Below are 11,968 nucleotides of genomic sequence, written 5' to 3' on the forward strand. Positions count from 1 at the left end.
AGATCAGGTGGTGCAGACCTGTAATCCCAGCTGCCAGGGAAGCTAAGGTAGGAAGACAGAGTTCAAGGGTAGCTTGGGCAATATATATATATATATATATATATATATATCCCAGTCCAGTAAAGCATTGTTCACATAGGTTATTCCTAACAGTGTTTCACACATACACCACCAGTGTGGATATATCTCAGTCTTGGCAAGATTGTTTATTACCTTTGTCTTCTCAAGCTTGCAGGGTCTCAGTGTTGTCAAGGATTTTGAGTGAAATAGGCAACTGTGATTGTCCTGGCGGGGATGGCACTGGTGNGAATGGATGTTCTGAAGACAAAAGGAGGAAGACACACAGTTCATTAGCTACACTTTGGTACATCAACAGAGGGCAAGGCAGTAGAGAGAGCCCATCTGCACACAGCCGCTCTGAGAGGGGCTGCTTCCATGCCAGAAGGGGAGTGAATTTCCAGGCAGGCAGGCAGGCAGTGGCTCAATGTCACAGTGTCCTGGAGTAATTGCAGTTGGAGCTTGTCATGGTTAGAGGCTGTAATGGTCTTGCCCTGAGTCAGAAGTAGCTCGGCATGATGATTGTCCTAAGCTGGCACCTGTATTTTCTAGCTGGGGCTTGTGTTTCCCCTTTTCTGAGAAGGTTAAGAGTCCTGGTTGGAGGTGACAGATTAAAGTCTCCACGTTCTGTGGTGAGACTGGCTCAGAACAGCAGTTGGTCCCAGAACTGCATTCNTAAGTGTTAGAGGCTGTAGTGTGTTTAAGCTATAGTACACTACTCTTTCCATTGTCTAATTCTCTGCATGCTCACGCTCCCCCTCCCCTTTTCTGCTTTAAAGACAGGCTCTCACTATGCAGTCCTGGCTGGCTTGGAACTCAGACTGTAGACCAGGCTGTCCACAGAGACACACTGCTGCTCACAGAGACACACTCGTCTCCACTTCCCGAATGCCGAGATTAAAGGTCTGCATCACCACACCCAGCGATTCTTTGCTTTTTTTTTTTTTAAGTGGAGAAGCTGAAGCTTCTTCTAAGCAGTTTTACATTCATTCCAACCACCTGGCAGCAAGGATAAGAGACTTTCACTCCCTACTCAAATAGCTGGTGTTTCAGTAGGATCAGAGCTAAAACGTGAAGGAATTTTCATTTGGAAATGGTGGTGCACATACGTAACTATAGTACCTGGAAGGCTGAGGCAGGAGGATGGTGGGTTTCGAGGTCAACCTGGGTGTCTTAGTTACTTTTCTATAGTGGTGATAAACGCCACGATAAAGGCAACTGTTGTGCTCTTTTAGCTAGTTATTGGGCTTTTATGTCTATCACTCTTCCAACCCTTATTCCACCCTGATTCCTTCCAACTTCCAACACTAGGTAGGAGAGAGAGAAGGTTAGAGGGGAAAGGGGGCGTGGACCTCAACAGGCTACTTCCTGCTGACTAGAATTGGGTTCCTTGTGGCAAGTCCGATCTGTCATCAGACTATATCTAGCAGCCCAACAAACCAGTAATAGCAAATGCAACAGCAGATGCAGCAGCAGCAACAGCAGCAGGATGAACTGGGGTGGGAGCAGCGGGGAGGAGCAGCAGCCACGAGCAGCGGCCACACCAGGCCCTCTTGGAGCTCTCCCATGTATACCTTCTCCAGAGTCCCCAGAATTAGACTATCTACAACTGGCAAAGATCACACCCCTGCTAGTGCACAAGGCAAATCACAATCACCTGCTGGGAAGCAGCCTCTCATCCCACACCCGGCATTTAAACAAAAGCATATTCATATAACTGAATGTTTAAAGAAACCAAAATTCTCACTTAAGGAAGCCTATAAATGAAACTTTAAATTGGGCTTGCCGTTTCAGAAGGTTAGGAGTCCATGGCAGCAAAGCAAAGGCACGGCAGGAGGAACAGCTGAGAGCCCATATTTGGTTTGGCAAGCAGAAAGCGGGTGCCCTAAGAATGGCTGGAGTCCTTTGAAATCTCAGAGCCCACCGCCTACTGACACACCTCCTCCAACAAGGCCATACCTCCAAATCCTTCCCAATTAGTTCTGACAAGTAGGAACCAAGTATTCAAACATATCAACCTGTGGGGGTCATTCTCATTCAAACCACAATATTGGGCTATGTAGTGAGAATCTATCTCCATAAAAAAGAGGGGAAGCCGGGCAGTGGTGGCGCACGCCTTTAATCCCAGCACTTGGGAGGCAGAGGCAGGCGGATTTCTGAGTTCGAGGCCAGCCTGGTCTACAAAGTGAGTTCCAGGACAGCCAGGGATACACAGAGAAACCCTGCCTCGAAACCTCCCCCCCCCCCAAAAAAAAGGAGGGGAAGACTACAGTGCTGGGTCCTTGTCATTTACAAAACACTTGTGGTAAATTTCTTCTTCCTAGTGTTTCCTGCATTATCCAAAGTCAGTGACAGTTGTCCTCCGATGAAGACCTTTGTCTCATGGACCAGTGAATTTAGAGGCTATATATTTGGATTTCTGAGTTGACAACCTATGTTGAAGATGCTTGGGGCTGCTGGAAAGTTCAATCAAGGGGTTGTTGTGTGTATGTGTCAGAAACCATAAACCAATGTTTCTGTGGGGCATAAGGACTAGATCACTTACTGCGATCAGCAGCTTGCTTTGGGCTTTCATGTCAAGGAAGCGGTGGTGGNTAGGGATGACTGGGCTCCATGGAGAGCCTCTGTTCAGCCTCAGGGAGAAGGTATTCCAGCTGCTGGGTTCCAAAATAGAAGGTGGGCTCAGAGTGATCGAATTCTCTTGTTCCAATTGAAGCAGGAGTTACCCCATGTTTTGTTTTGTGGTTTTTCTATAGGATTCAAAGAAATACTCCAATAAGCACTGTGTAGTCCAAACAGAAATATGACTGTAGACAGGATCTTGTTCATGGAGGCCATTGTATGATCCCCCTACCGATGGATAGATGACTTCATTCATTCATTATTTCTACTAAACATGAAACAGTGCTAAAAGTAAATAAAAAAAGAACAAAGCAATTGGTGTGCAGTAGTGCCTAGGATGTATGAAAGTTAAACACAATGCAACTATAAGAACATGGGCTAGCCTGGCATGGTGGCACAAGCCTTTAATCCCAGCACTCGGGAGGCAGAGGCAGGCGGATTTCTGAGTTTGAGGCCAGCCTGGTCAACAAAGTAAGTTCCAGGACAGCCAAGGCTACACAGAGAAACCCTGTCTCGAAAACAACAACAACAACAACAACAACAACAAAACAAAAACAAAAAACAAAAAAACATGGGCTCTTCAAATTGTGGGGCTCTAGTAAGATATCCTGGCAAGTCGGGTAGGCACCAGACTGCTTGTGGTGGTCTTAGTTCCACTGTTTCCTTTGTTGTTGTTATTGATCACCCCTTCTTCCCTCCTCTTCCTCTTTTCACATTTTTCATATTTTTCACATTCTGTTTTGTTGTCGGGGGTTGTTGTTGTTAAGATAGAGTCTTGCTATGTGGCTAAAGCTAGCCTTGAACTCATGATCCTCCTGCCTCAGCCTCCCAAGTGCTAGGATTGTGTGGCCCGCCATGTCCAGCTGTAAGTGTCACCGTTTCTAACTATGAAGGCTGTTTCTCTATTTAGAATCAGCCAGTTCTTCTACCTCATAGCTTGTGGGCTTTAAAGTTCCGGTGTTGATGAAGTACTTCATGGGTTCTCAGTGGTTTTCACCCCTCCTCTTCCCTTCTCTGCCCATGCTCCACCTGCCATTGAGCCAGCCATTCTCTGCTTTCCTACCCCAGGTTTCTGAGCCCCTTCAACATGATCCTCGGAGGAGTCATTGTGGTGCTGGTGTTCATGGGGTTTGTGTGGGCAGCGCACAATAAAGACATCCTCCGCCGGATGAAGAAGCAGTACCCAACGGCCTTCGTGATGGTGGTCATGCTAGCCAGCTACTTCCTTATATCCATGTTCGGGGGTGTCATGGTCTTTGTGTTCGGCATCACTCTTCCCTTGCTGTGTAAGTAAGCCTGCTTTCCTTGCCTCCCTTCATTAAAATAAATGTAGATGAAGTTGGCCAGTGAGCACTGCATAGCCCCTCCGTATATCTAACAGTGTTAGCATCTTCTAAGACAGCACATGAAAGCCTGGCAGTTGCTTATTCCCATAGATATGTGTGAGCACTTGCAGTGTGCCATGTGGCTCTTCTTACACAGAGATATCACTCAACAAAACAAATGCAAATCCCAGTCACGTGGCAAGAACTGGTACAACCTGCATGGTATCTTCATGGCAGCTCACAGCCATCCACAATTCTAGTTGCAGGGGATACCTTCTTCTTATCTCTGCAGGCAGCAGGCATGCGTGAGGTATGCATGCATGTTTACATATATACATACATCCAGGTAAAACTCTCATACTCATAGAAAAGTAAGTATATCTGAAAAAGTAGCTGGACCACGGTATAAACACTAAATACTGTGATTCTGGTAAACTAGATATTTTCTAAACACCTTATTTTCTAAGACCTCAAACAGTATGAAGTGAAACAGAGATCTAATTCCAGGTCTTAGCAGCAGAGATCTGGCGAAATGTTAGTGTCCTTTCTGATGAGAGAATGTCCCTTTACATTTGAAAATGTTTCATCTATGCATGTGTTAAATAGTAAATAAAATCGTTTGCTTATCTGAGATCTTGTCAGATTGAGCCCAAAATATTTACAAATGAATCCTACACTTTATTACATACACTCTATCAACCAGTAAGTTCAAGCTTTGGGAAAGTTTCCCCAGATTTTCCTTGCTATACTATGAGTTAGTGCCGGAATGATCCCATTTAAATATACTGCCTGTTAACAGTTAACAGAAGGCAGTCCCTTCTCTGCCTGAGAGCCTGAGACAGGCCAGAGGAATGAAAGACATCACAGAGTCGATTTGTTTCTCTTGCCAGATTTACAGGAAACCAGAGCATCATCNGTCATCCTAAGTAGGCTGTGTTCACCTATTTCTGAGACAAGGAAACTAAGATCAGTNACTCCCAAACTCTGATACACGGGGAACATCTGTTCAAGAACTGTTTGAAAACATGTATCTCTAAGCCATATCCCTGGGAAAGCCTGATTCTGTGGGTCAACAGTGGTACCCCAAGTGCCTGATGCTTAGAAAATGGCCCGTATCTTTAAAGGTCAGAGTAGGCTACNGACGTCTAGTCTTTCTCTGGATTGTGCATAGTGTAGGATGGAAATTTGCTTATAATAGGCTCTTTTGTTTATATATGTATTATGTAGTACATGTATGTGTGCATATGCATACGTGTGATTCCCATGTGCGTAAGGGTGAGCACACAGGCCCAGAGTTTACATCAGGTGTCCTCCACCAGTGCTCTCTACTTTATTGATTAAGGCAGTAGTCACTTGGCTACTCTGTCTGGCTTGTCCTGAGGATCTCCTGTGTCTTCCTTATAAGTGCTGGGGTTGCAGGCTGGCTGCCATGCCTACCTGGCTTTTAGGTTGGTCCTGGAGACTCCAGCCCTCACACATTATGCACTGAGTCATTTTCTTGCCCTTTATTTTTAATTTTTCAAAATTTCATCTATTTATCATCTACCCACCTATCCATCCATCTATCCATCCATCCTTCATCCAGCCAGACATAATCTTGCCCAAGAAACTATGGAGGTAAGAGGACGACTTCTTCTAGCATGTGATTCCTGGAAATCGAACTCAGGTCACCAGGCTTGGAGGCAGGCACTTTACCCACAGAGCCATCTCATCAACTCCCCAGCCCTACTTAAATAGGCTCTTTGGGTGCTGTGTATGTACATGGAACAAATAACTGTTATAGATCACATAGAGTGTCTTAAAATACAGATTCTCTATCCCATTCCCTTAAGGTTCCGCGACAAGAGGTCCACAAAGAAGGACCATGGAACCTATTTCATAGTAAACAAGGCCAGGTCATTCCCAGTGACGCCTTCAGAAAACATGCTTCTTTGGAAGTACATTAAAGGTGGGGTTTTCCTATATTCTGGCATTTAAGGAACAAAGTACAGATAAACCAAGAATGCAAAAAAAAAAAATGTCCTTCCTGGGAAACCGTGGGCAAGTGGATTCATAGTCAGACTGGAGTCACATCAGTGAACAATTGTGTTGAATGTCATGTTGTTTAAGGAACATTTGCAAGGTAGGGATTTCAGTGGGCAGAATAAAAGAATGTGGCTGCCAGATCAACGGTCTTCCAAATGAGTACTGTGTTTTCTTCCACACACACAACAGTCTGTGTGTGGCTTGGGAAGCAGCTTTATATAAAGGCTATGTAACCATCTGAGGATAAGTGAAGCAAGCAGACCTGACAGCTAAAAGACACAGTTTACTATATGTGTGAGGGGCTGAAGTGGGGATTATTGGGCTGGAGAGATGGCTCAGTGCTTAAGAGCACAGAGGACCCAAGGTTGGTTCTCCACATCCGTGTTAGGTGGCTTAGCACCACCTAGAAGGCCACCTCCAGGAGCCACCTCCAGGGGGACCTGATGCCATTGGCCGCTGCAGGCATCAGCTCTCACGTGCATAAACCCACAGACACAGACATACCCACACACGATTCAAAAACAATAGAAATTTTATTTATTTGACATAATTTGATGCTGTCACTTCTTTCAGTGATGTTCATCCACGCATCCCTGAGACTTCGAAACCTCAAGAACAAGCTGGAAAATAAAATGGAGGGAATCGGCCTGAAGAAAACTCCGATGGGCATCATCCTGGATGCCTTGGAACAGCAGGAAGAGAACATCAACAAATTTGCTGACTACATCAGCAAAGCGAGGGAGTAAGCACAGCCCGCCCAGTGACGGGGCCTGCAGCGGGAATCNGGTTGCACTTTCCCCCTTGTTCAGANCCATTTTCAAGTCTGTGGTTTTGAAACAGAAGGTGCACGGTGCACGTCTTACCACCCACCTCTCCAAGGCATCATGCATGCACAGGCCCACTGCTAAGATCTCTGATATGACCCACAGAAGGCCTCAGAAACTGCAAAAATACAGACCCACTCTCCCGTGGTATCTGAAGTGTCCGGTGTGCTTTTGAAAAAGTGTGGATTAGACAGCCACAGTTCCATCTTATGGTAGGNAAGAAGTCCCTGTAGAGNCTGGAGGCAATGTGGAGGACATGAAGATCAGTTAAAGGCGAGGATGTTGTGTGTCAGCCTGTTTCTAATGCTGTCTGACATCCCCTCCAAAATCCCCTAAGAGTATGATGTNTCGGGTATGTTAGTTTAGCAGTGTTATTTTTGTTGTTTTAAAACCAGAGGCTATCACTTGGGCACCTGTTTGATGTGCAGTGGAAACTGGGTCAGCCAGTTGTTTATATTTTGTTTACGAATATGAAGGTAGCTGTTTAGGGCAATGTTTTGTTAAATTTTGTAAAAATTTTTAAAAGGGTTAGTAATATGCTTTCACCAGCAGGTGTTTCTTGCAAACTAAATGTCAACCTCCTGGGGTAGGGTTGGGGGTGGGGGGATGGTTACAACTCTGTAACTTCTGTTATTCTTGTTAAGAATAAATACAAATAGAACCAAACTTGAGTTCTGTCTATATGGCACATTTTTCGTTACTACAACAATAAAAGGGTATCCAAGATAATGATATTTAAATGGTTTAGGTTTTTTTTTTTTAAGATTTATTTTTATCGTTTTTATTTGTGTGTGTGAAAGAGTGTGTGTGAGAGAGAGAAAGAGAGAGAGAGAGCATTTAGAAAGAAAGAAATGAGCATGTATTTTATTAATTCCTTAGGAGTTCAGAGAGGACAACCAAGGTTGAGCTTTTGAGCCTGCAAAGCTTTCCTAGAGGACCAAGCCAAANGGGTTTAAACAGGTCCTGTACCTCAAAGCTGTTGACAGTAGGCATGGTGGCCATACACTTACATAAATAGCATTGGAGTTAGGATGNCGTGAGCCTATGCGTTTCGCTACAGTTACCCCTTTATGGCTCATATATTAAGAAATAGATGNCACGTGGGTGTTTGCCAGTTTGGTGATTTCACAGGTAAAATAGAAAACACTTAGGTTTTCCTAACATTGAAAGGATAACTGGTGGGACCTTTCCCAAAGCCCTTCTGTGTGTCCTAAATAACCCATGACCACCATGGCAGCTCTGATGTCTTGTGTTTTAGCCTCTCAGTCAATATGAAGCCTTATCTTGAGCCCAGAGCTTCAGATAGGGTTTAGAATCTGTAGCATTACCCAAGTAGGAAGAATAAAGTTGGAAGCATTTTAGTGAGACTTTATTCAATGTATATCTGTGCTAAATATCAAGAAACTTGGCAATAGCCTGAAAAAAAAAACTGAAAAAACTTAATACTTCTACCTTGTATTTTGAAAGCTGTTTAATAAAACCCATTATAGGTGTTTATTTGAAGCTAGAAAAACAACTGAAGTTTGGCAGAATCTTTTAAACTTGCTATAGGTTTATATACATTTATACCCTGTGATGGTTTGTATATGCTCGGCCCAGGGAGTGGCACAATTAGAAAGTNTGGCCTTGTTGGAGTAGATGTGTCACTGTGGGCGTGGGCTTTAAAACCCTCAAGCTAGCTGCCTGGAAGACAGTATTCTGCTAGCAGTCTTCAGATGAAGATGTAGAACTCTCACCTACCCTGTACCATGCCTGCCTGGATGCTGCCATGTTCCCACTTTGATGATGATGAACTGGTCCTCTGAACCTGTAAGCCAACCCCCATTAAAAGCTGTCCTTATAAGAGTTGCCTTTGTCATGGTGTCTCTTCACTGCAGTAAATCCTTAACTAAGACCTCCCCCTTTTGTTTTTGGGTTTTGGTCTTTGGGTTTTTGTATTTGTTTTTGGGGTTTTTCAAGATGTTTTTTCTGTGTAACAGCTCTGGCTGTCCTGAAACTCACCATGTAGACCAGGGTGGCCTTAAACTCAGAGATTCACCTGCCTCTGCTTCGGGAGTGCTGGGATTAAAGGCGAGTGCCCACCACATAAACCCCTTCCATTTTAATGTGATATGTTCTGACACAAGTGTCATGAATTTGTAGGAAATGATAGCTTGAAATTTAAAAAGGTATTCAGTGCAATTTCCAGCAGCCAGTAATCAGGTCCAGAAAGATGACTTCTTAGTCTCCCTTCCTGGTGCTNTGATAAAATACTCCGCCTAATGAAAGAGGATACCGTAGAAAGGACCAATTGTTAGGTACTGATTTATTGATCTGTTTAGTGATTTACTTACATTGCTGCCTGGAACAGAATGACCTGGAGAGACAGTTGTCAACAAGGGAAACATTGTCCTTACCAACCTGCTGACTGGCACTTCTGTAAAATCTTGCTTGCTTGCCCTGTACATCCTTGTGGTTTCAAAGCTGTGGCTCTCACCCTTCCTAATGCTGTGACCCTTTAATGTAGTTCCTAAAATCAGGGTTGCTGTTTTAGAGTCTAAAATGAGAATACAAACTGGACCCAGGACTGAGGCGTTTCACAAGATGTCCTGGCTTCAGTCTACCAGTGACATCTCCTCTCTTCCACTCTCATTGGTGTCAGAGTGCTTATTCCACAAAGATTCCTGCACCATGAAAGTAACTTAAGAGAGAAAAGGTTTATGCTAGTTTATAGTTCAAGGAAGGTACAGTCTGTCACCGTGGGAAAGTCAACGCAATGGGAGCCTAAAGTTGCTGGACTTACTACACCCACAGTCAGAGGCAGGAAGTGATGAGTGCTGTCGTCCAGCTCCACTTTCAACTAGGGAATGGTGCTACCCACAGTGGGCGGATCTTCCCACTTGAATGTAATCAAGGTAATCCTCAGCTGGAATGCTCAGAGGTCTGTCTCCCAGGTGATTTCAGATTCTGTCAAGTTGATAATTAACACCATCAATCACAGAAAATAACAGAAAAAAAAAACCCATGGTGTATAAATACCATATTTTTAAAATTTGCAATTATTTATTTTGTTCATGTGAAGGTCAGAATACAATGTATGGTAATCACTTCTCTCCTACTGTGTGCGTTCTGGAGACAGAACTCAGGTTGTTAGCCCTTGGCAGCAAGCATGCTTACCTGTTGAGCCATCTCACTGGCCCTAATACGACCNACCTCTTAAAACAAGTTAAAATCGTAGATAAACAAAGAGCACAGTGGGAACTGCTTTCTCTCTGTGTGTCTCCCTTGACCTTGATTTGATCTCTGGAATCCATATAACGGGGAAAGGGGAAAGCTGATTCCACCGAGGGGTCCTCTGACCATAACCCATGCTACGACATGCATGTGCATGCTCTTACACACACAGCTAAAAATAACATTTTTGAAGGGGATAACAAAGCTATTATGTGATGGCTATTTTTTTAAAAAATTGCTTAGCTGAAAACTACATAAATGTGTCCACTTTTGTATTCTCTATCTTTAAAACCAAAACCAAATCAAACCAGAAAGCCCAGAATTTTTTCATAATTTTTTCTTCCTACGATGAACTGTTTCTAGTTTGTTCCATTAGAGCAGTTGTTCTCAATCTGTGGGTCTTGACCCCTTTGGGGGTCAAGCAACCCTTTCACAGGGGTTGCCTAAGACCATCCAAAAACACAGGTTTAACTTTACAATTCACAACAGTAGCAAAATTACAGTTATAAAACAGCAATAAAACTAATTTTATAGTTGGAGTGTTGTGCCAGAAAGATTTCATGAACCCCAAAAGACCATGAAAGAGCCGACTTCAATGTAAAGCAGCCCTGAACTCTCATTGAGACAAGATTTTATAGGAAAATGGGAGCAAGTTGGGGGTGGGGGGCGGGTTTCCATCCTGGTAAGCATCTAACTGAATGCCTATATTAAGCCAACAGGTGGGTGCTCTGAAGCAAGAAGGTATACAGTCAGGAAGGGTCTGAAAGTGCATCTGAAACAATCAGACTAAGTTTTGATTAACTGTTGCTAAGAAGTAGCTAGGGAGTAACTCTGGCCAAGGGCAAGCCATGGGATCCTTCCTGGTACTTGGGTTTAGCTGCAGGTCAAGTTCTCAGGCTTTCTTTTTTCTTTTAAGATGAGGGTGGTTCCAAGATGGAGTAGGTTTGGCCTCTGGCGGGGAAGTGGGGAGGGTCGTGTCACAACATGAGGAATTGTGTTAAAGGGGGGGGGTCACAGCAGCGTTAGAAAGGTTGAGAACCGCTGCGTTAGAGAGATTCTCTCCCAGCCCACTTTGCCTGCAATACATCANCTATGATTATTAAAAGGGAAGAGAAGGAAGGTGTTGCTTTCTTTTTCAGGTAAGAAAACAGAAAGTACAAAAAGAAAAAAAAAGAAGTACACACTTTTAATCTGAAAACTTAGGAGGCAGAGATAGCCAGATCCACGAGATCAAGGCCAGCCTGGTCTACAGAGCAAGTTCCAGGCCAGCTAAGGCTACACAGAGAAACCCTGTCTAGAAAAACAAAGCATAACAAACAAAAAGACCAAAGAACCCAGAAAGTCACCAAAACTTGATTTCCTAATTCCCGTATTTTCATTACTTAAAAAAAAAGTTCACTATTTTAGAGATTTTATTACAATATCTTAAATTCTGTGCATCTCCTAACTATAATGCTAAGAACCGCAGAAACTTGGAAGGAGGGAAGGAAAGGGCTTGGAGCTGTTGGGAACGCTTAAACAGAAGGGATAGGACCTGCCATGTGGTTGGGAGATTGGACAGGACCTTCATAGATGGTGGATGTCTTGGGCTTTTCTATGGAAAAGTCAAAGAGGACAGATACACTGCATGTGTAGGAGGATGGATGGATGTTCTGTCAGGAGCAACATAAGACTTTCAAGGGAAGAGAATGGATTGGCTCACCAGGGCCTGGTGGTAGAGTATCCTGAAGCAGAGGATGAGGGGTTTAATCCTGTAGACATGCCTCCTTTAGAAGGGTTCTGAAGAGACTCAGGTTAAGTGTGTGTGTGTGTGTGTGTAAAAACTGCCGATTACTGTATTATTTATCACCCCCACATTTTTATCTGTAAAACAGCATGCTGTCTGTCGCTGTCCCTAAGTTC

At 43.9% G+C, this 11,968-nt stretch overlaps 2 protein-coding genes across 2 annotated transcripts in view; one reads left to right on the forward strand and one right to left on the reverse strand.

The window, feature by feature from the left end:
• Positions 1-7,524, forward strand: part of Arl6ip5 (ADP ribosylation factor like GTPase 6 interacting protein 5) — a 23,403-nt gene extending 15,879 nt beyond the window's left edge. Inside the window, exons 2-3 of the mRNA XM_021164981.2 lie at positions 3,748-3,965; positions 6,603-7,524. Coding sequence (XP_021020640.1) covers positions 3,748-3,965; positions 6,603-6,775 — 391 coding nt within the window. The 3' untranslated portion in view covers positions 6,776-7,524. The remainder of the gene's footprint in view (positions 1-3,747; positions 3,966-6,602) is intronic.
• A 4,056-nt stretch (positions 7,525-11,580) lies between these two features.
• Lmod3 (leiomodin 3) overlaps positions 11,581-11,968 on the reverse strand; it is a 15,721-nt gene continuing 15,333 nt past the window's right edge. The window contains exon 3 of the mRNA XM_021164138.2: positions 11,581-11,718. Within this exon, the coding sequence (XP_021019797.1) occupies positions 11,581-11,718 (138 nt within the window). The remainder of the gene's footprint in view (positions 11,719-11,968) is intronic.

Source organism: Mus caroli, chromosome 6 (assembly GCF_900094665.2).
Source record: "Mus caroli chromosome 6, CAROLI_EIJ_v1.1, whole genome shotgun sequence".
Classification (NCBI taxonomy): domain Eukaryota; kingdom Metazoa; phylum Chordata; class Mammalia; order Rodentia; family Muridae; genus Mus; species Mus caroli.